The sequence below is a fragment of the Choloepus didactylus genome, chromosome 2, assembly GCF_015220235.1.
Source record: "Choloepus didactylus isolate mChoDid1 chromosome 2, mChoDid1.pri, whole genome shotgun sequence".
Taxonomy (NCBI): domain Eukaryota; kingdom Metazoa; phylum Chordata; class Mammalia; order Pilosa; family Megalonychidae; genus Choloepus; species Choloepus didactylus.
Window position 1 is genome coordinate 196,969,065 of NC_051308.1, and position 23,111 is coordinate 196,992,175.

The window sequence follows — 23,111 nt, forward strand, 5'->3', positions numbered from 1 at the left end:
CCTTTTATGTCAATATTTCAGTGAATATGGAGGTGAGACAATACCAGGACCTGCATTTGATTCAGCAAGTCATCCAGCTTCAGCTCCTTCTTCTTCTTCAGCGTTTCGACCTGTAATGCCATCCAGGCAAATTGTAGAAAGGCAACCTCGGATGCTGGACTTCAGGGTTGAGTACAGAGACAGAAATGTTGATGTGGTTCTTGAAGACAGCTGTACTGTTGGTAAGGTTTTTCTATCATAAAGCCATAACAAATAAAAAACTCATTAGGTAAACACTCAGTTTATATTGTTTTCTTTTGAGTTAACTGCCAACAATAAGGGAAAAATAAAGCTAATTTAAACTGACATTCTCTTATACAGATCATTGTGTTCTATTTTAAATACTGTGTTGAGAGTGAGATAAGTTGAGAATAAATTTTGTGGAATGGTATGTGATTCTGTTTTAGGGCAGAGGCAAATCATATGTCTAGGGGCTTTAAAAAAATACCCTACATTGCACATTGCAATATCAGACTTTACAACTAGCTTACTCATTTTTCATAATGTGGGAAATGAGAGATCAAATATAATACATGTTTCCATCACTCTTTCTCCCTGCCAGATGAATAAATGCTTCAGTATTATCCTATTAAAGGAAACACAAAGTATGTGCCTGCTATTTCTGGACAGACTTTACCAAGTTACTATCGAGAAAGTATGTTGGGCTCATATTTTATTCAGGCTATTTGATCCACTTTCATTGTAGAACCATGTTTTAGTTTGCTAGGCTGCTGAAAGCAATATATCAGAAATATACCAGCTGACTTTTAACAATGGTAATTTATTAATTTATAAGCTTACAGTTTTGAGGCTGTGAAAATGTCCAAATCAAGGCATCATCAAGATGATGCTTTCTTCTTGAAGACTGGCTGCTGTGATCTTGGCTCCTCTGTCACATGGCAAAGCACATAGTGTTGTCTGCTAGTCTCTCCTTCTCTTCTGGGTTTCCTTGCTTTTTTCATTGTCTTGCTTTGGTGGCTTTCTCTGTCTCTGAATTTCAAATAATCTCACCAAAAGATCCTGCTTACAGTGGGTTCACACCCACAGGAATGGATTAACTTTCCAAAGTTACTTTTCTGGGGTACATACAACTTCAAACCACCACAAATCAGAAATTTCAATTTTAGTGTAGTTTTGCCTTAAATCTGAATTCCAGATATTTGTGAAATTTTGACTTTGTTTTTTTTTTTTTTTGAAGGTGATCCTTTCCTAGTTTTATAATTTTATTAATTGAGGTACACTGCAGAGAGAAGCAGTGTACTTGTTAGAAGAATGATCTTTCCCAAACACTAATCAGATTATGTTACTCCCTTACTTAAAACCATTCAAAAGCTTTCCACTGTTTTTAGGATAAAATTCTTTAATGTGGCCTGTAAGTCCCTGCCTGAGCAGTCCTCTGCCTACTTGCCTAGTTTCGTCTCATACCACTCTCTTCCTTGCTTACTATTCCTAAGTCATAATGGACTTCTTTCAGTTCCTTAAATAGGTTTAGTTATTTGCCCACTCAGGGCCTCTGTACTTGTTCCTTATTTTGCCTGGATTCCTCTCTAGTCCAGCCACTTCTCCCTGTGCTCATCCCCATGTCTCAGTATCCTCCCATATATCCTTTAGCACCATATAGCTCCTCTTTGATAGTACTTATTACAGTATAATATATAAAGATAATTGTTTGTTTAATTATCTTTCTTCCCCACTAGACTCTGTGAGTACTTGTGAGTACAAGGATCATTTCTCTTTATTGTTGCATTTTCATTATCTGACACATAGGTCCTTAGTAAGTACCTGCTGACCAAATATAGTTTTAAAGAATCTCTCTTTTGAGTTTACTATAGTATTTATATGAAATTGCTTTATGAATAGTATATGTTCATTGCGCTATTCTAGGCTAAAATAAAATGTCTATTGCTTCAGCTTCTTTTCATACTCTTTTGTGACTAGGACCCCTGGAAATGAGCATAGTGTATAAAAACCCATCAGATAGACACCAAATAAAACTTCCCATTAACTCTTGGTAAAAATGAGTGGTACATTCAGTAGTTTCAGCTCTCCTCTGAAAGTTCTATGGAGTTGGAAGAAACTCCTTGTTATTAAAAAAAAGAAACATTTTTACTAAAAATTCTGTATAGGATAGAGCAGGATATATATGTATGTACTGAACAAGAACTCTTCTAGTATGTTTTAAAATTTGAAAATGCAGTAAAGTGTAGTGGGTAAAGCAAATGTTTTATAGTCAGATCAGTATTTTAATCTTGGTTCTACAATTTAATAGCTGTGTGATTTTGATCATTTTTACCTCTGAAAGCCTCAATTCTCTTATTCAGAAAATGAGAATAGTGATCCCTATCTTCTGGTGATATTGTGGGGATGAAATAAGGTATTATAAGTGAAATGCTTAGTACAGGCCTGATAGATAGTAAGAATTTAGTAAATGGTAGCCTGTGCTGCTGGTTCTGCATTGGCTACTGTTATTTGTACTGCTGCACACTTTGAGAATACATCTTGATTTTCTGGCTACACACTTGTATAGTGAGATACTTAGAAACTGCTCACCCCTACTTGAGATATCTTATGCCAGCTAGGAGTAGAGATCCAAAGTAGAAATGGATTACATTTAAAGTACTATTTTTCAATGTAAAAAACTAGAGTCTTAGTTCATGTACTTCTTCAGGGACCCCAAGTAAATCCTTAAAAATTTAGAAATCTTGCTGTTATTTGCAAGGATTGAGAGAACAGTTTCTATAATTTCCTTTAAAACCCAGTGTCAATGAAATACTTTCTTCCATTTAAAACAGATCTTCTTTGCTAATGTTTAAACCCATGTTCTTGTTTGGTCTGTAGTGAAAATAATTAAGTCTCTATATAGCTTTCCCTCTTACACTCAAAGATAGTACCCTAGTTTTTGCTTTTCCTGGCTGAATAATCAGATTCTATTAATTGTTCTTCAAAGATGTATTTTCTTACCCCTTTATTCATCATTGTAATTTTATATGTACCTTCTGTGGCCTGCTTTGGTTTTGGGTATTAAATAGCTAGATGGTCATTTTATGCTATACACTCAGGAGAAGTGTTTGACTTTAAAATGTTATTTTCATATTGCCCTCATGGTTATCTTTGCTAATTGTGTAGGGCTTCTTTTTTCTCCTCTTTTATTCACGTGTAAAGGTATATATTCAGGTATTTTACAGTTTGAGTTCATGAACCTTGACCTTTCTACTCTGGCTTATTAATAGATTCTATTTATAGGGTATATACTATATACCAGCCTCTGTGTTAGGTACTTTTATATAATATGAATTGTTTGAGTTATTCGACCTTTGTCTTGTTCCTAAAAGGAAATAAAAAGAAGGAAATATTGCGAATAGTGTAATTAGATAAAATAGTACAGATAAGTCAGCAAAATAAGGAGAAATAAACCTAAAGCAAAATAATAGAAAGTTAGGTGCTGTTTTGGTTTGCTAAAGCTGTCAGAATGCAATGTAAAAGAAATGGATTGGCCTTTAGAAAGGGGTTTATTTGGTTACAGATTTACAGTCCTAAGGCCATGACAGTGTCCACACCAAGGCAACAAGAGGATACCTTCACTAAAGAAAGGCTGATGGCATCTGGAATACCTCTGTCAGTTGGGAAGGCGTGGTTGATGTCTGCTTGTCATTTGCTCCCCTGTTGCATTGCTTTCAGCTTCTGATTCCAGTTGCTTTCTCTTTTAAGCATCTGTGGGTTCACACTCAGCTTCTCCAGGGCAAATGCTGGGCTTCATCTCTTAGCTTCTGAAAGAAATTGACATCATATCATATTTTTATGTTACTCTAAAAATAAAGCAAAACAGTTACTCAGAAAAACAGCAAGTATATCTAACCTCAAGATAATAATGAAGTTTCTTCCAAGTGTCAGAGACACAGAACATCTGTGTAAGTTATTTCCTAATGATTAGCAAGCACGACTTTGTGTCTTGCTTAATGTCACAAAGCTAGAATGTAGCCTACCCAGGATTAGAACTCAGATTTATTTGCCTCTAAAGTTCACATTCTTTTTCCTGCACAAAATTTTCATGATCTTTAAAAAATCATTTTAAGAAGTTGATATAATGTACATAAAGTAAAACATACAAATCTCAAGTGTACAGCTTGATTAATGTTTACATATATAAATACCCACATAATCCTATCACTCAGATCCTGATAGAGAATATTTTCAGCACTCCAGAAAGCTCTCTTATGCCTCCTCATTGTCATTTACTTCCCCTCTTCTCAAACTGCTATTTTGACTTCTGTCACTTTTTTAGGCTATTTTTAAACTTCATATAATTGAAATCATATAGTATGCACTCACTTGTGTTCAGCTTCTTTCACACAGCACTCTCTTTTAGATTATGTTGTCCCATGGATCAGTAACTTGTCCATTCTCCTTGCTGCATAGTATTAAGTTGTGTGAATACACTGTAATTTACTCACTCTACGGTGGTTGTTTCAGTTGTTTCTAGTTTCTGGCTAGAAACCTGATGTCGACATTCTTGTACATGTGTTTGGCATACATAGAATTCTTGTCTCTTGAACATAAAGTGGAGTTACTGATTCAAAGGCTGTTACATTTGTTTAGATTTAGCAGGTGCTACCAAACCTGAAGTGGCTTTTTAAGTGGTTGAACCAATTTATACTCCCTCCAATAAAAGAGAGTTCCAGTTGTTCCACATCCTTGCCAACACTTTTAAAATTTTAGTCAGTTCCCTCATCCTTTCTGAAGTTCATTTCATTTTTTTCCTTAATATGAATCCATGCTCCAAAATTCACTTTGAATATCCCTCTACAGCCTAGCAGTTTCTTTTTCCAAACTTGCTAACTACCTGCGTTCTTACTTCATGTTGATTGCCAAACCTATTGAACTGTCTTGGATGCATTGAGGCTAGCTCTGGTATAGTTTTGTAGACCTCCGTTTTGTTTGTTTTTTTCCTTCATTTTATTTAGTATAAGTTCTTCCTTTGAAAAAATTTTATTTTATAGTGTTACTTTGAAAAATATATTGTCATAAAAAGTAGCTATGAATTCAGTATGGCTTTTGAATAAAATTGTGGTTTTTAAATCACCAAACCATGTCTACTGACATTTTTTAGAATTTTTTTTATTACATTTAAAAATTTTAGTGTGGTATCATGTACAACATAATATTTCTCCTTTTTAACCTTTCGGTTATAAAATTCAGAGCTATTAATTTCATTCACAATGTTGTACTACCATTACAACCATCCTTTACCAAACCTTCTCTGTCACTCCAAACAGAAACCCTGCACCCAATATTCATTAACTCCCCATTCCTCACCCTTACCCCACTGTACCTTGTAATCTACTATCTGTACCTATGAATTTATAATTCTAGTTATGTCAAATAAGTGAGATTACATACAGTATTTGTCCTGTTTTAATTGGCTTATTTCAGTTAGAAGGATGTCTTCACAGTTCACCCATGTTGTAGAACGTATCAAAAATTCATTTCTTCTGTGACAGAATAATATTCTAGTGTATGGATATACCACATTTGTTTATCCATTCATACATTGATGGATACTTGGGTTGTGTCCATCTTTTGGCTATTGTGGCTAATGGTGCTATGAGCGTTGGTATACAACTATCTGTTCGAGTCCCTGCTTTCAATTCTTTTGGGCAAATACCTAGGAGTGGAATTCTACATTTAACTTTCTGAGGAATTGCCCAACTGTTTTCCACAGAGACTGCTCCATTTTACATTCCCCGTCAACAATGTACAAGAGTTCCTATTTCTCTGCATCCTTACCAACTTTTGCTATTTTCCTTTTTCTCAAATAATAGCCATTCTAGTGAGTGCAAAGTGGTATCTCATTTTGGTTTGGTTTGCATTTCCATAAAGACTAATAATGTTGAGTATCTTTTCATATGCTTTTTAATCATTTGTATATCTTCTTTGGAGAAATGTCTATTCAAGTCTTTGGCCCATGTTTTAAAAGGGTTGTTTGTGTTTTTATTGTTGAGTTGTAGGAGTTATTTATATGTTTTGGATATTAAACCCTTGTCAGATATGATTTCTAAATATTTTCTCCCATTCTGTAGGTTGTTTTTTCACATTCTTGATAATGTCCTTTGATGCACAACTGATCTTTTTTTTCCTTTTTTCTTTTGTGGCTTATGCTTTTGGTGTAGTCTGAGAATCCATTGCCTAATACAAATTCCTGAAGCTACTCCTCTAGATTTTCTTCTAGAAGTTTTATAGTTTATTTCTTATATTTATGTCTTTGATCCGTTTTGAGTTAGTTTTTGTATGTGGTGTGAGGTAGGGATCCACTTTTATTCTTTTGCATATAGATAATCAAGTTTTCCTAGCACATTTGTTGAAGAGACTGTTTTTCCCTGTTGAGGGGATTTGGCACACTGGTCAAAAATCAACTGGTCTAGAGGAATGGGGAAGATGGCTGCATAGAGAGGAGTCTCCCCAGAGCAACTAATAAACAACCAGGAACCACCAGTAAAAGATCTGGAATAACTGCTGGGGGAAGCCGTGACTGTCCACACATTGTGCAACAATCTGGATTGGGAGAAATGCCTGAGATCACAGCATAAGCTCTGTAAGTAAAAACTGCGGACCCACGATGGGAACCCCTTCCCCACCATGGCAATACAAACTGCAAAGCCTCACGGTGCTAGAAAGCAGCACTCTCTGAAGCAAATAAACGGCAGATATAGGCTATCCATTAAGTTATGGGTCAATGATCAGCAACACGTTTTTTTAAATTCAGTTTTATTGAGATATATTCACATACCATACAGTCATCCATGGTGTACAATTAACTGTCTATAGCAACATCCCACAGTTGTGCATTCATCACTCCATTCTATCCTTGAGCATTTTCCTTACACCAGAAAGAATCAGAGCAAGAATAAAAAATAAAAATAAAAAAGAAACACCCAAATAACCCTCCACCCATCTCACCCCATTTTTCATTTAGGTTTTGTTCCTATTTTTCTACTCATCCATCCATACACTGGATAAAGGGAGTGCGACTGACAGGGTTTTCACAATCACATCGTCACCCCTTGTAAGCTACACTGTTATACAATCGTCTTCAAGAGTCAAGGCTACTGGGTTGGAGTTTGGTAGTTTCAGGTATTTACTTCTACCTCTTCCAATATATTAAAACCTAAAAAGTGTTATCTATATAGTGCATAAGAATGTCCACCAGAGTGACCTCTTGACTCCATTTGAAATCTCTCAGCCACTGAAGCTTTATTTTGTTTCATTTCACATCCCCCTTTTGGTCAAGAAGATGTTCTCAATCCCACGATGCCAAGTCCAGATTTATCCCTGGGGGTCATATCCTGCATTTACTCCTCTGGGAGTCAGGTCCCATGCAGAGGGGGGAGGGCAGCAAGACCACCCGCCAAGGTGACTTAGCTAGAGAGAGAGGGCCACATCTGAACAACAAAGAGGCGCTCAGGGGAAGACTCTTAGGCACAATTATAAGCAGGTTTAGCCTCTCCTTGCAGCAAGAAGCTTTAGGGGCAAGCCCCAAGACAGAGGGCTCAGCACATCAAGCCGTCTCAGTCCCCAGTGTTTGTGAGAACACAGCAACAATCAAGGTGAGGAAGTCTAACACCTCTGCATTCTCCCCCAGCTCTTCAGGGGGGCCTCAGATACATATTTTTATTCTCTACCCAAATTACTTTAGGATGTGTTGCTATTTCATTCTAACTTATACAGACCTACCATAGTTCACTTCCTATTCAAAGTTCCATGTAATCGTAGTGTTTAAACAAACTGACTGTACAAGTTATATTGTTTAGAAAATAAAGATGCTATACCAAATAAACATTTCTTCCCTTGGTCTCACATGGAAGTTGAAGTGTGAACACAGTCATCCAACTAGGCTTTTAATTGGTAAACGTGGACTGATTAATGCAGGCTGCAAATCCCCAACAAGTAGACAGAGGCTTTTAGTGATGACTTACCTTGAAGAGCCAGGGGACCTATCTGTCTTGGGACAGGGAGCCCAAAGGATCGGGTGCTATCTCTGGCCAACAGGTGAATCTGGGGACTGTAGATTGACCCTGAAAGGGGGCTTTCTGTCCCTTTTTCTCTCAACCTGGGTGACTCAGTGGAGAAAGCCCCAGCTGTTTTCAGCTTGCAGTGCTCTGCCGTACAGAAAGCCTCAGCCATTTTAAACATGCAGCACTCTGACCCAGACAAGGGTGGAGATAGCAGAGTCAGAGAAACAAAGAATCTATTTATATGAAAATAACCCTTCCCTAGGGGGCGTATCTTAACTAAGAGGAAGAAGGTGGTGCCAAGCTTTACTACCCACCTTCCATTCAGAACCAGACCACAGAGCCTGGGGGAAAACAGCAATGGGCCACACCTCCTTACGCCACTCTGGAGTGACTGGCTGACAGGCGTCACCTGCTGGGCAGAAAAGCACAGGGTGTGTCAATCTTAAAAGACAAACCAGGGAAACCGGATACTGAATATTTCTTCCTTCTGGTACCTGAACCTGTTCTGGTCTGGGAAAACCTGATTGGGGTAACCAAGGAAACTAGATGCCTAGACAACAGAAAACTACAACCTACACTAAGAAAACGAATTTATGGCCCAGTCAAAAGAACAAACTTACGCTTCAGCTGAGATCCAGGAGTTGAAATGACTAATGCTAAATCAATTTAAAAAGTTTAGGGAAGATATGACAAAAGAGATAAAGGCTATAAAGAAAATACTGGGCATACGTAAAGCAGAAATCAAAAGTTCATAAAAACAACTGGCAGAATCTATGGAAATGAAAGGCACAACACAAGAGACGAAAGACACAATGGAAACATATAACAGCAGATGTCAAGAGGCAGAAGAAAACACTCTGGAAATGGAGAATAAAACATCCGAAAGCCTACACACAAAAGAACAGATAGGGAAAAGAATGGAAAAATATGAGCAACATCTCTGGTAATTGAATGACAAAATGAAAAGCAGGAACATAAATGTCATGGGTGCCCCAGAAGGAGAAGAGAAGGGAAAAGGGGCAGAAGCAATAATAGAGGAAATAATCACTGAAAATTTCCCATCTCTTATGAAAGACAAAATTACAGATCCAAGAAGCTCAGCATACCTCAAGCAGAATCATTCTGAATAGGCCTATGTCAAGACACTTAATAATCAGATTATCAGACATCAAAGACAAAGAGAGAATACTGAAAGCAGCAAGAGAAAAGCGATCCATCACATACAAAGGAAGCTTCATAAGACTAGGTGTGGATTTCTCAATAGAAACCGTGGAGGCAAGAAGGAAGGTGATATGTTTAAGATACTGAAAGAGAAAAACCACCAACCAAGAATCCTATATCCAGCAAAACTGTCCTTCAAATATGAGTGAGAGTTCAAAATAGTCTCTAACAAACAGACAATGAGAGTTTGTGAACAAGTTACCTGCTCTACAGGAAATACTAAAGGGAGCACTATAGACAAATAGGAAAAGACAGGAGTGAGAGGTTTGGAACACAGTTTTGGGTGATGGTAGCACAGCAATGTAAGTACACTGAACAGTGAATATGGTTGAAAAAGGAAGGTTAGGAGCAAATGGGACACCAGATGGAAAGAGGAAAGACAAAGACTGGGACTGTATAACTCAGTGAAACCTAGAGTGTTCAACAATTGTGATAAAATGTACAAATATGTTTTTTCATGAGGAAGAACACCTTGCAAGGTGTTAAAAATAGGGAGGTATGACGGGGAGGGGAATAAAATCAATGGAAAGTAGAGACTATAATTAGCAGAAACATTGTATTATGCTTCCTTTAATGTAACAAAGGCAATACACCAAGGCTAAATGCATATAAGAGGGAGGCATAAGGGAGGGGTATGGGACTCGGGCGTTGGTAATGTTGTCTAACTCTTCATTCTACTTTAGTTTAAGATAATCTTTCCTTTTGCTGCTTCCTAGCTGTCATGTTTTGTTTTGTTTTGTTTTTTTCTCTCTTTCTTCTTTCTTTCTCTTTTGCCTCTCTACCTTTTTGGACTCTTCCTCCTGTTTTGCGGAAGAAATGGAGATGTCCTTATATAGATATTGGTGATGATGGTGAACACGTAAATGTGTGACTATACAGGGAGCCATTGGTTGTTTACTTAGGATAAAATGGATGGTGTGTGAACAAGGCCATCTTAAAAAAAAATGGGTTGATGAAGAAACCTTGAGGGCAATATACTGAGTGAAATAAGCTAGACACATAAGGACAAATACTGCAGGGTCTCAGTGATAGGAACTAATTGTAACATGTAAACTCATAGACATGAAATATAAGTTACCAGGATATAGAACAAGGCTGAAAAATGGGGAGCAGTTGCTTATTATGAGCAGAATGTTCAACTAAACTAAACTTCCAAATGAATTTGACAGTTGATTTCCATTTCTACAAAGAAGGCCATTGGAATTTTGAGTGGAATTGTATCGAATGTGTAAATCACTTTGGTTAGTGTTGACATCTTAACAATATTTACTTTTATGATCCAAGAGCACAAAATGTCTCTCAGTAATGTTTTATGGTTTTCCATGTACAACTCCATTACATCCTTGGTTAAATTTTTTCGTAGATGTTTTATTCTTTTAGTTGTTGTAAATGGAATTATGTTCTTGATTTCCTTTTTGGACTGTTCATTGCTGGTATATAGTAACTACACTAATTTTTGCGTGTTGATCTTGTACCCCACCACTTTGCTGAAGTTGTTTATTAGCTGTCATAATTTTCTTGTGGATTCTTTGGGTTGATATTTTTAAAAGTGTTTTTTATCTTTAAAATATTCATTAGTCAAACTTGACCATGCTTATTGCTCATATGACTTTTCAGTAATACGTCTAAGGCATCCTTCATCTACTAGTTTCATTCTTAGTGTAGTGATGAATATTTTTAGTATCATAGAGGGCAGAGTTCAGTACCACATCAAACCTTTTCTCTTAAGTCTTAAAATTAGCTCAAATTTTTCTGTTTTAAGGAAACTGGAATATAGTCTTATATTAAATAAATTTAACTGCTACCATTTAGTATTTGGCTGAGTAGTTAGCAGTGTTTCATTTCCAAATGACCTGGGATTTTTTTTTTTTTTTTTTTGCTGGTGGAATATTTGTTGTTTGGTAGGAGTAGATGGATATTTCAATGACTTGAACCACTTTCTCAACAAATAAGTCCCCTGCTCATTTCAAGTATGGTGATCAGAAATTCTGGTCTCTGGTTTATATGTGTTCCTGTTATATGTCAATTCTAGTTTGATTTTGAGAATATGGCTATGGAAATGTTTTAAAGCTCTGTTCTAGAAATATAAAAAAATAGTTTTCAAGGATCACATTTTGTAAACTCGTGGCTTTGTAATTCACTTTAAAAGCAGACATGTGCTCATATATTGTAGAGTAGGAACAGTCAAGTCATCATTATATTTGAAAACAAATACAATTAAAACAGTTACAAACATATTTGGTAAATAAAAATTGTTTCAAAATGAATTATAAACCAAATATTGTTATTGTACAGTATGTGTCTTCCCCTGCTTCTCCTAATTTTTCCTGTTTTATTTTTTCTATATTATCATCTTTATTATGAATCCATGCCAGTTAGAGAATCATGTCATGTACCTTCCCTGTAATTGCTATTAGCTTTTGGTTGAATAACTATGGAAGGCATACTCAGGAATAATATATGGGACTTGATGGAGTTTTATTCTTCTTTTACTGCATTTGATCCATTAAATTCTGTTGTTTTATCATAGTATCACTTAAATCTCTCCTTTATTTTCATCAACACTATGTTAGAATTCAGGAATTAACTTCTCTTTGGAGTTACTAAAATAATTCTCTAATCTCGATACTTTCCATTTTTTTCTTTCTCTACTTTGTATTTTATTCTGTAGCTGTCTTTCAGAGATCTTTCTAAAACATTCTTCTCATATGTCTTTTAGTAGCTCCCCATTTCCTGTATTCTTTTTTTTTAAATCAGTTTTATTGAGATATATTCACATACCATACAGTCATCCACAGTGTACAATCAGTTGTTCACAGTACCATCATATAGTTGTACATTCATCACAATTTTTCAACATTTTCATTACTCCAAAACTAAAAATAAAAATAAGAATAAAAATCAAAATAAAAAAATACCTAAAACATCCCATCCCACTCTATGTTTCATTTAATTTTTGTCCCCATTTTTCTACTCATCTGCCCATAAACTGGAGGAAGGTAGTGTAAGCCACAAGGTTTTCACAGTCACACGGTCGCACTGTATAAGCTATATAGTTACAAACTTGTCTTCAAGAAACAAGGCTACTGAAGATGATTGTATAACTGTGTAACACACTGGGAGACTGTGTGATTGTGAAAACCTTGTGGCTCCTATATTCTTTTTGATTTGCCCTTTCTTGTTTTAGCTTCTTAAAAAATTTTTACTCATCTTTCAGGATCCCATGTAAATATCTCTTCTTTTATGACATAATTAAGTTGATGGTCTCCTATGACCCTATAACACTTGGCATGTATCTTTAAAATGGGTTTAAAACATTAGCTGTTTCTGTGTGTTTCAGCTTCCCCATGTGAATGTTAGTTATCAAACCCAACCCAAAATCCTCATCTTACTCGTTTAAAAATTCTTTCTCCAAGCACAGTATTTGGCACAGAATAGTTGCTAAATAAATATTTGTTGAGGAAATGAATGGTTCAATAGATAAGTATATGTATATGTGTGTACATATGTTAATTAATCTACCGTAGGAAATTTTTTAAAAACCAGACTTGCTGAAGTTTAACTTTCAAAAAAACAGATGGTGCCATGTGACCTGCAATTGTTAAATAGTTTATGGATTAGGCCATCATACTTTTTTAAGGATTTGGATAAATGCTAATTTTTATTTAACTATATATATATAAATTTTTAAAATGCAAGAATATTTTAAATAAGATAATACAGTTTCCCATGTTATATTACCTGGAATACTCATCAAGGAATAAAAGCAAGCAGAAAGGCAGTCAAGAACTTTATATTAGAGTGACACCTAGTGGTAATTGTATTGACATGTTAACTGTTTCTAGTGTCTTATGTATTACTTCAGTTTAATTTTATAACACAAAAACCTTTTCTTTTAGTGTTTTGGGTAAATGTAAAGATTATTTTAAAGCATTGATTATTCTTTAATGTACTATTTAGTGTGAAATGTGTGATCTCCTTGAGGGCAGGAATTATGGTGTATTATTTTACCTCCAAGATTTAGCAAAGGATTTAACCTAACATACAGGTATTTTTTCAATAAGGTTTGTTGAATCAGTGCTATCAACAAAACCTGCTTTTGCTGGACTTGCTTGGCATAAGCTAAGTACCATTTCTAGAGTGTAGCAGAAAAATAGGTCTTTCATTAATTGAACCATTTGTCTTATTTCCTTTTCTGATTTTAATCTACTTTCTTAACATTACTTTTACTGTATTGGGCACCATTTAGTTTAAAAGAATAAGGTTGAATACAGAAAGATTTAAAACATTTATCAAGTGCATTTTGAACCTGGAAAATAATTCAGGATATTTCAACACTAGTTTTGTCCCAACCTTAGAAACTTAGTTTCTGGTATTGACTCTGCAACTCAGATTAAACTATATAATCCTTGACAAATGTCTAACCCTTCTATGCCTTAGTCACTCTTTATAAATAGTAAGCACCGTATAAGTGTTTGCGTTTATTATTAGTATATATGAAAAGAAGCAAAGAGTAATGATTTTACTTGCCATTTAAAGATCCTATATTAAATGACAAAATTATTTGTACTTTTGGGAGGAAAGTCAGCAAATGTAGTACATTGGTAGCACTGTTGTTTGGTCTGTTTGCAAACTGACTTCAATTGCCCCATGCAAACAATTGTATTTGGCCCAAATAACTTATGAATTCATTTTAAAATCCAAATAAGCAGTATTTCAAATTGTGGTCTTAAGTTTCATTATTTTTATTTATACATTAGAAAGGTTTCTTTTTTATGCATTTTATTGTGAATTTTGACATATACATACATACATATACATATACGTATATAGATGTATAACAGTGAGAACTTTCAAAGTATGATTTAAAAAGTAGAGAGCAAATTTCAGAAAATGTTATGGGTCACAGTTCCACAATTTCAGTTATTTCCATTGTTGTAAAATATAACATATATACAGAAATGTGTTAACTTTCAAAGTATAGCTCAACAAGAAGTATTATAGGTAATTTCAAAATATGTTACAGGTTGTGCTTCCAGAGTTCCAGTTCTTTCCTTATTGTTAAATATAGGATATATACAGAAAGCTGAAAACTTTCAAAGCACAATTCAATGAATAGCTACAGAACAAATTTCAAAGAATGTTATAGGTTACAATACCACCGTTATTTCCTTCTAGCTATTCTAATACCCTATCATCTAAATAATGTATATGTAAGTTTCAGTGTTCATAATCCCTTGTTAAATCTTACCTTGTCTGTTGCTACCCCTTCCTCTCATTTAATACATTTCTCGATCTTCGGGGCGTCTAGGTAGTGACCACTCTAACTTGTTCATATTGAAAGGGGGAGTCGACGTTATGGGGAAGGAGTCTGCATCTGATTGTTGTTCTTAAAGAGGCTTTTACCTCTGGGCTTTAGGACTGGCCTGGCATAGGAACACACTGGTGGATTTAAGTTTCTGAGAGAGAAAACTTTTATAGAATCTCAGATAGGGACCTAGGTATTTCGAGACTACTGTTGGTAAGGGCATGGCATACTGTGGCCATTTAGGATATCTAGGTGGAGCTTGCATAAGAGAAATCTCCAGGATAGCCTCTCGACCCTATTTGAGATGTCTTAGCCTCTGTAACCTTATTTTGTAATCTTTCTTTTCCCCCTTTTCATCAAGTAGGCATTTTCAGTCCCTTGATGCAAGGGCCAGGCTCATTCCTGGGAGTTATGTCCCACGTCACCAAGGAGATTCATTCCTCTGGGAGTCATATCCCTCGTAGGGGGAAGGTTAATGAATTTATTTGCTGAGTTGGGCTTAGAGAGGGAAGGGCCACATCTGAAAAAGAAAAGAGGTTCACTGGAGGTGCCTCTTAGGCATAACTGCAGGAAGGCTTAGCCTCCCATTTACAGCCCTAAGTTTCACAAGAGGAAGCCTCAATATCGAGGACTTGATTTATTAAATAGTGGGTTCCTAATTTCACATTACATATATTCTGTCTCAAGATAAACAGTTTCTCACATTATCTTCTCTTAGTTGTACAGTCATCATCATTCTCAATTTTAAACAATTACCATAACATAAAACATGTGAGACCTCTTATCAGTGGCTAATTATTCATCCCTAGTATTAGTGTAGTGCTGGTAAGCTGTTCCTATAATATGTAATAATAATATGTAGTCTATAATATGTAATGACTAGTTTTTCCATATACCACTCTGTTGTTAATTATTTGTACCAGTGTCATACCTTTTAAGTGTATCATGCTAACACTTATGTTTGTAGTGCTATTCTGTGGGTTACACGTCTTCAAACAACCACTCTTTAACATGTTCTCCTCAATGCGGCACTGATACTTATAATCTCGTTAATGAACCATCATCACATCTGTCCATTCCCGTACCATTAAGTTCACCCCCATTATCATATCTGCACATATTAGATTATCATTCCCTCTTCACTAAATTTTGTCTATCTCTAGGTCCCCTATATTCCACATTATAAGACACTTATTTTAGCTTATTCATGGAGTTCACATTAGTGGTAACATACGATATCTCTCCTTTTGTGTCTGGCTTATTTCACTCAGCATTATATCTTCAGGATTCATTCATGTTGTCATGTGTTTCAAGACCTCATTCCTTCTTACTGCTGCATAGTATTCCATTGTGTGTATATACCACATTTTGTTTATCCACTCATCTGTTGAAGGATACTTGGATTGTTTCTATCTCTTGGCAATTGTGAACAATGCTGCTATGAACATCGTTGTACAAATGTCTGTTCATGTCACTGCTTTCAGATCTTCTGGGTATATACTGAGAAGTGAAATTGCTGGATCATAAGGTAACTCGATATCTAGTTTTCTGAGGAACTGCCAAACTGTCCTCCACAGTGGCTGTACCATTTATACAGTCCCACCAACAATGAATAAGAGTTCCATTTTCTCCAAATCCTCTCCAGCATTTGAAGTTTTCTGTTTGTTTAATGGCAACTATTCTTATTGTTGTGAGATGATATCTCATTGTGGTCTTGATTTGCATTTCCCTAAAAGCTAGGGAATATGAACATTTTGTCACATGTTTTTTAGTCATTTATATTTCCTCTTTGGAGAAACGTCTTTTCATATCTTCTGCCCATTTTATAATTGTGCCATTTGTACTATTGTCATTGAGTTGTAGGAGTTCTTTACGTATGCAAGATATCAGTCTTTTGTCAGATATGTGGTTTCCAAATATTTTTTCCCATTGCATTGGCTGCTTCTTTACCTTTTTGATAAAGTCCTTTGAGTTACAGAAGTTTTTGATTTTGAGGAATTCTCATTTATCTGTTTTTCCTTTCATTGCTTGTGCTTTGGGTGTAAGGTCTAAGAAGCTACCTCCTAACACTAGGTCTTGAAGATATTTCCCTACATTATCTACTAGGAGTTTTATGGTACTGTCTCTTATATTGAGGTCTTGGATTCACTTTGAGTTAATTTTTGTTTAGGTGTGAGGTAGAAGTCCTCTTTCATTCTTTTGGATATGGATATCCGGCTCTCCCCGCCCCATATGTTGACTAGCTTTTCAGTCCCAGTTCAGTGGATTTGGGGGCCATATCAAAAATCAGTCAACCGTAGATCTGGGGGTCTGTTTCCAAATTCTTAATTCAATTCCATTGATCAATATATCTATCTTTGTGCAACTACCATGCTCTTGTGAGTACTGTGGCTTTATAGTAGGCTTTAAGAGTCGGGAAATGTTAACTCCTCTCACTTAGTTTTTCTTTTTTAGGATGTTTGTAGAAATTTCAAATAAATAAATACATTTGATAGCTAACTTTTCCTAGTTTGCAAAGTAGGTGGTTGGGATTTTGATTGGAATTACACTGAATCTGTAGATCAGTTTGGGTAGGATTGACTCTTAACAACATTTAGCCATTCTATCCGTGAACATGGAATATTTTTCCAACTCTTTAGGTCCCCTTTTATTTCCTTTAATAAAGTTATGTAATTTTCTGTGTACAGGTCTTTTACATACTAGGTTAAGTTTATTCCTAGGTACTTGATTTTTTTATGTGCTATTGTGAATGGAATTTTTTTCTTGAGTGTGTCTTCGGTTAGGTCATTTCTAGTGTATAGGAACATTGCTGACTTTTGTGCATTGATCTTGTATCCTGCCACTTTGCTGAATTGGTTTATTAGCTCAAGTAGCTGTTTCATCTATTTCTCAGGATTTTCCAAATATATGATCATATCATCTGCAGATAGTGACAGTTTACTTCTTCTTTTCCAATCTGGATGCCTTTTACTTCTTTGTCTTGCTGGATTGCTTTGGGTAGAATTTCTAGCACAATGTTGAATAACAGTGGTGATAGCAGGCAACCTTGTCTTGTTCCCTGTTCTAGTTTGCCAGTGCTGCCAGAATGCAAAACACCAGAAATGGACTGGTGTTCTACTTTGCTAATGCTGCCAGAATGCAAAACACCAGAAATGGATTGGCTTTTATAAAAGGGGGTTTATTTGGTTACACAGTTACAGTATTAAGGCCATAAAGTGTCCAAGGTAACACATCAACAATCAGGTACCTTCACTGGAAGATGGCCAATGGCGTCTGGAAAACCTCTGTTAGCTGGGAAGGCACATGGCTGGTGTCTGCTCCAAGTTCTGGTTTCAAAATGGCTTTCTCGCAGCATGTTCCTCTCTAGGCTTCAGGTCCTCTTCAAAAATGTCACTCTTAGTTGCTCTTGGGCGTTTGTCTTCTCTTAGCTTCTCCAGAGCAGAAGTCTGCTTTCAACGGCCATCTTCAAACTTTCTCTCATCTGCAGCTGCTCTCTTAGCTTCTGTGCATTCTTCAAAGTGTCCTCTTGGCTGTAGCTCCTCTTCAGATTGTCACTCTCAGCTGCACTGAGTTCCTTCTGTTTGTCAGCTCATTTATATGGCTCCAGTGATTTAATTTAGACCCACCCTGAACGGGTGGGGTAACACCTCCATGGAAATTATCCAATTTGAGTCATCACCCACAGTTGGGTGGGGCACATTTCCATGCAAACAACCTAATCCAAACATTCCAACTTAATCCCCACTAATATGTCTGCCCCACAAGATTGCATCAAAGAATATGGCTTTTTCTGGGGGACATAATACATTCAAACCGGCACATTCTACCCCCTGGACCCCAGAAAAATCTATTCTTTCCAAATACAAACTACATTCATCCCACAACAATATCACAGAAATTTAAATCATTTCTGTAACAATAGTTAAGTACAAGATCCCATCAAAATCAATTATAAACATAATTTTCCTTTGACTGTGGGTCTGTGAACTTAGAGCAAGTTATGTGCTTCCAGTATACAAAAGAGGGACATTCATAGGATAAACATTCCCATTGCCATAAGGAGAAACAGAAAGGAAAACAGGGTTAATGACCAAAACAGTTCCTAAAACCTGCAGGACAAACTCCATTAGATTTCAAAGTCTGAGAGTCATTTACAGAATGACGTTGCATCCTTGGGGCTTGAGAGAGCAGGAATCTAACCTGCCCTAAGGGCCTTTGCGGCAGCCCTTTCCTCTCTAAATGCTGGGTTGAGTCCTCCAACATATCCACACATTGGGGAGACCACCTTTTCGGCCTCACCCTCCTCAAACTTTGGGGCGCACCCAGATTCTCTTCCATCTCCAGGGCACACACTCAACCCCTTCAGAGAAGTGGGGTGGTGGCCAGGCTTTCCCCATTCCCCTGGGAATGTGCTCCACCCCCTTTGTGTTCTGGGTTGGCAAAACTCTTCTGGAGCATTGAGGCAGAAAGCCCACCCTCAACCTCTGGGGCAAACTCACCCTTTCCATGCATGTGGGCCACTCTTCTCTCCCAGCCTGAGACCTCTTGACTCCAGACCTCGACCTCCATGGCTCTGTCTTTGAAGAAATTTTTCCTTCAGTTTGTTCCTTGTCTGTCCCCTCCAGTTCAGACTGGCAGTGGCTCTGTCTATAAAGGTCTCACAAAATCTCTGTTGGCTTTTCATGAAGCACACAGGTGTCAAAGCCATCAGACAATAGGACTTTTCACAAATCCTTTCTGAATAACTCCATCTCCAATCTTGGCTTGTACTGAAATGGTGGCTGGGTTCCGTGTTTGGTTACATTCTCACATTGGACTGTAGCTTCTGGGATTCCACCCTGGAAGCCCATAAGTTTCCAAGCCATCAGCTTCTGGTTTCTTTGAACCCAAGAGTTCAATTCTAAGTTTCTCTCTCTCCGCTTGTATTTTACTATAAGCTGCAAGGAGAATCCAGGGTACATCCTCTACACGTAGTCTGGAGTTCTCCTTAGCTGAGTATTCCAGGTTGTTGCTTTCAAATTCTTCCTTCCATCCAATACCAGGACTCAATTTTGCCAAATTCTCTGCTACTGGAAAACAAGGCTCACCTTCCTTCCAGTTTGCAACAACACATTCATCATTTCTGCTCAAGTCCTCATCAGACGTATTTTTAGAGTCCATATTTCCACAGTCTCTTCAAAGCAGTTTAGGCCTTTTCTATCTGGCTCCTCACAATTCTTCCAGAACCTTCCCCTTATCCATTTAAAAAGCCATTCCAACATGTTTGGTATTTGCAAACTCAGCAGCACCCCACTTCTCTGGTACCAAAATCTGTTCTAGTTTGCTAATGCTGCCAGGATGCAAAACACCAGAGATGGATTGGCTTTTATAAAAAGGGGGTTTATTTGGCTACACAGTTATAGTCTTAAGGCCATAAAGTGTCCAAGGTAACACATCAACAATCAGGTACCTTCACTGGAAGATGGCTAGTCTGGAAAACCTGTTAGCTGGGAAGGCATGTGGCTTGCCTCTGCTCCAAGTTCTGGTTTCAAAATGGCTTTCTTGCAGTATGTTCCTCTCTAGGCTTCGGGTCCTTTTCAAGAATGTCACTCTTAGTTGCTCTTGGGCGTTTGTCCTCTCTTAGCTTCTTCAGAGCAGAAGTCTGCTTTCAACGGCCGTCTTCAAACAGTCTCTCATCTGCAGCTGCTCTCTCAGCTTCTGTGCATTCTTCAAAGTGTCCCTCTTGGCTGTAGCTCCTCTTCAAAATGTTACTCTCAGTTGCTCTTGGGACATCTTCTCTTCGCTTCTCCAGAGCAAGAGTCTGCTTTCAACGGCCGTCTTCAAACTGTCTCTTATCTGCAGCTACTCTCTCAGCTTCCGTGTGTTCTTCAAAGTGTCCCTCTTGGTTGTGGCAAGCTTGCTCCTTCTGTCTGAGCTTATATAGTGCTCTAGTAAACTAATCAAGGCCCATGCTGAATGGGTGGGGCCACACCTCCATGGAAACTATCCAGTCAGAGTTATTACCCACAGTTAGCTGGGGCACATTTCCATGGAAACAACCTAATCCAGTCGTTCCAACTTAATCCTCACTAATATGTCTGCCGCAACAAGATTGCATGAAAGAACATGGTTTTTTCTGGGGGACATAATATATACAAACCAGTACATTCCCAATCTTAGGGGGAAAGCTTATAGTCTCCCCCTGTTGAGTACCCTGCTGACTGTTTTTTTCTTTTTTCTTTTTTTTCTTTTTTACTTTTTATTTTGAAATAAATTCAAACTTACGGGACAGTTGCAAAAATAATACAAACCCCGTACACAGAACTCCAGCATACCCCAACCTCCCTCCACCAATACCCAGATCTAACAACTTCAATATTTTGTCACTTTACCATTTCTTTCTTTCCGTCCCTCCCTCCCTCCGTCCCTATCTATCATCCATCATCTATTGCTCTGTCTTCTGAACATATGAAAGCAAGTTGCACACATCCTTGAACAAATAATATAATTCACATATACATTTCCTATGAACAAGAATATTCATTTATGTAGTCACATTAAATGTAGTTAAGAAGTTCAAGAAATTTAACGTTGAGATAAAGCTTACATTCTGTATTTCATTTTTTTTCTTATGTCCCAATTGTGTCCTTTTGAGCCTTTTCTCCTCTATTCTTAGATCTCATCCAGGATCATCTATGGCATTTAATTGTCATTATCTATTTAGACTGTCTTTTTTGTTCAATTATGGAAACATATATACAGCATAAATCTTCCCATTCCAACCCCTCCCATGCATTCCATTTAGTGGGATTAATCACATTCACAATGTTGCAATGCCATCACCTTCCCACCATCCATTACTAGAAATTTCCCTTCACCCAAGTTCTGGTTTCAAAATGGCTTTCTCCCAGGACATTCCTCTCTAGGCTGCAGTTCCTCAAAAATGTCACTCTTAGTTGCACTTGGGGTATTTGTCCTCTCTTAGCTTCTGTGGAGCAAGAGTCTGCTTTCAACGGCCGTCTTCAAACTGCGTCTCATCTGCAGCTCCTCTCTCAGCTTCTGTGCATTCTTCAAAGTGTCCATCTTGGCTGTAGCAAGGTTGCTCCTTCTCTCTGTGCTTATATAGCGCTCCAATAAACTCATCAAGGGCCATGCTGAATGGGCGGGGCCACACCTCCAGGGAAACTATCCAATCAGAGTCATCACTTACCATTGGATAGGGCACATCTCCATGGAAACACTCAAAGAATTATAATCTAATGAACACTGATACATCTGCCCACACAAGATTACATCAAAGATAATGGCATTTTGGGGGACATAATATATTCAAACCAGCGCAACTACCTAACTCATTTTATGAAGCTAACATCACTCTAATGTCAAAACCAGGTAAAGATGCTACCAGAAAGGAAAACTACAGGACTATCTCCCTAATGAAAATAGATGCAAAAGTTCTCAAGAAAATACTTGCAAATCTAATCCAAAGACACTTTAAAAAAATCATACACCAGACAGAAGGTGGCGGCAGTGACTATTGCTCTCTTGAGTCCGCCGTTCCCGTTAGTGGAAGCGGGTCGCTGGCCCGACTTAGGTCGCCGAGGTGCAGTGAACCCACGCTGTCCTTCAGGGGCAAAGTAAGCTGGAAGCACCCGCCCACGGATACCAGATGCCCTATCCATTGATGAGAGTGGTGTATTGAAGTCTCCAATTATTATCATAAAGATGTCTATTTCTCCCTTCAGTGTTGCCACTGTTTGCCTCATGTAATTTTGGACACCCTGGGTGGGTCTTAATCCCTTTACATGGATCCTTTATGAAGATAAGGGAGAGAAAATTCCAAGAGACTTTTTGGAGAAAGCCACTGAAACAAGTACCCAGGAGAGAAGGACCAGTAGATGTTGCCATGTTCCTTCCCATTAGACAGAGGAACCCCAGATGCCAGCAGCCTTTCCTTGGAGAAGGCATAAAGACAGCATTTGCTTGTTCACAAGCAGCTGCATACCCCCAGTTAATAATCTGGGGAGAAAACAGTGCACCAGAGAGACTATAATGAGTACTATGAGTAATAAAATGCCCAAATGTCTATTTTTTAATATGCTTCTAAGCTCAGGTCCCATGTTTTAATACAGCTGAAATCAAAATGATTTTAAAATGGCCCTGAGTGGAGAATAAAAATACATATGCAGGACCCCCTGAGGAGCTGGGGAGTAATGTGGAAGTGTTGAACTTCCTCACCTGGATTGTTGCTGATGTTCTCACAAATGATGGGGACTGACAGCTTGGTATGTTGGGCCCTTTATCTTCTGGCTTTTCCTTGTGAAGCTTATTGCTGCAGGGGAGAGTCTAGTCCTGCTTGTGGTTTTGCCTGTGAGTCTCCTTCTAGGTGCCTCTTCGTTGCTCAGATATGGCCCTGTCTCTCTAACTAGGTCTCCTCGGCAGGTGATCTTGCTGCCCTCCCCCCTGCATAGGGCCTGGCTTCCAGGGGTGTAAATCTCCCTGGCAACGCAGGATATGACTCCCAGGAATGAGTCTGGACTGGGCATCGTGGGATT

General features: G+C 37.6%; 1 protein-coding gene across 1 annotated transcript in view; it reads left to right on the forward strand.

Moving 5' to 3' along the window:
• FAF1 (Fas associated factor 1) overlaps positions 1 to 23,111 on the forward strand; it is a 618,418-nt gene that overhangs the window by 212,765 nt on the left and 382,542 nt on the right. Inside the window, exon 4 of the mRNA XM_037827260.1 lies at positions 22 to 221. Coding sequence (XP_037683188.1) covers positions 22 to 221 — 200 coding nt within the window. The remainder of the gene's footprint in view (positions 1 to 21; positions 222 to 23,111) is intronic.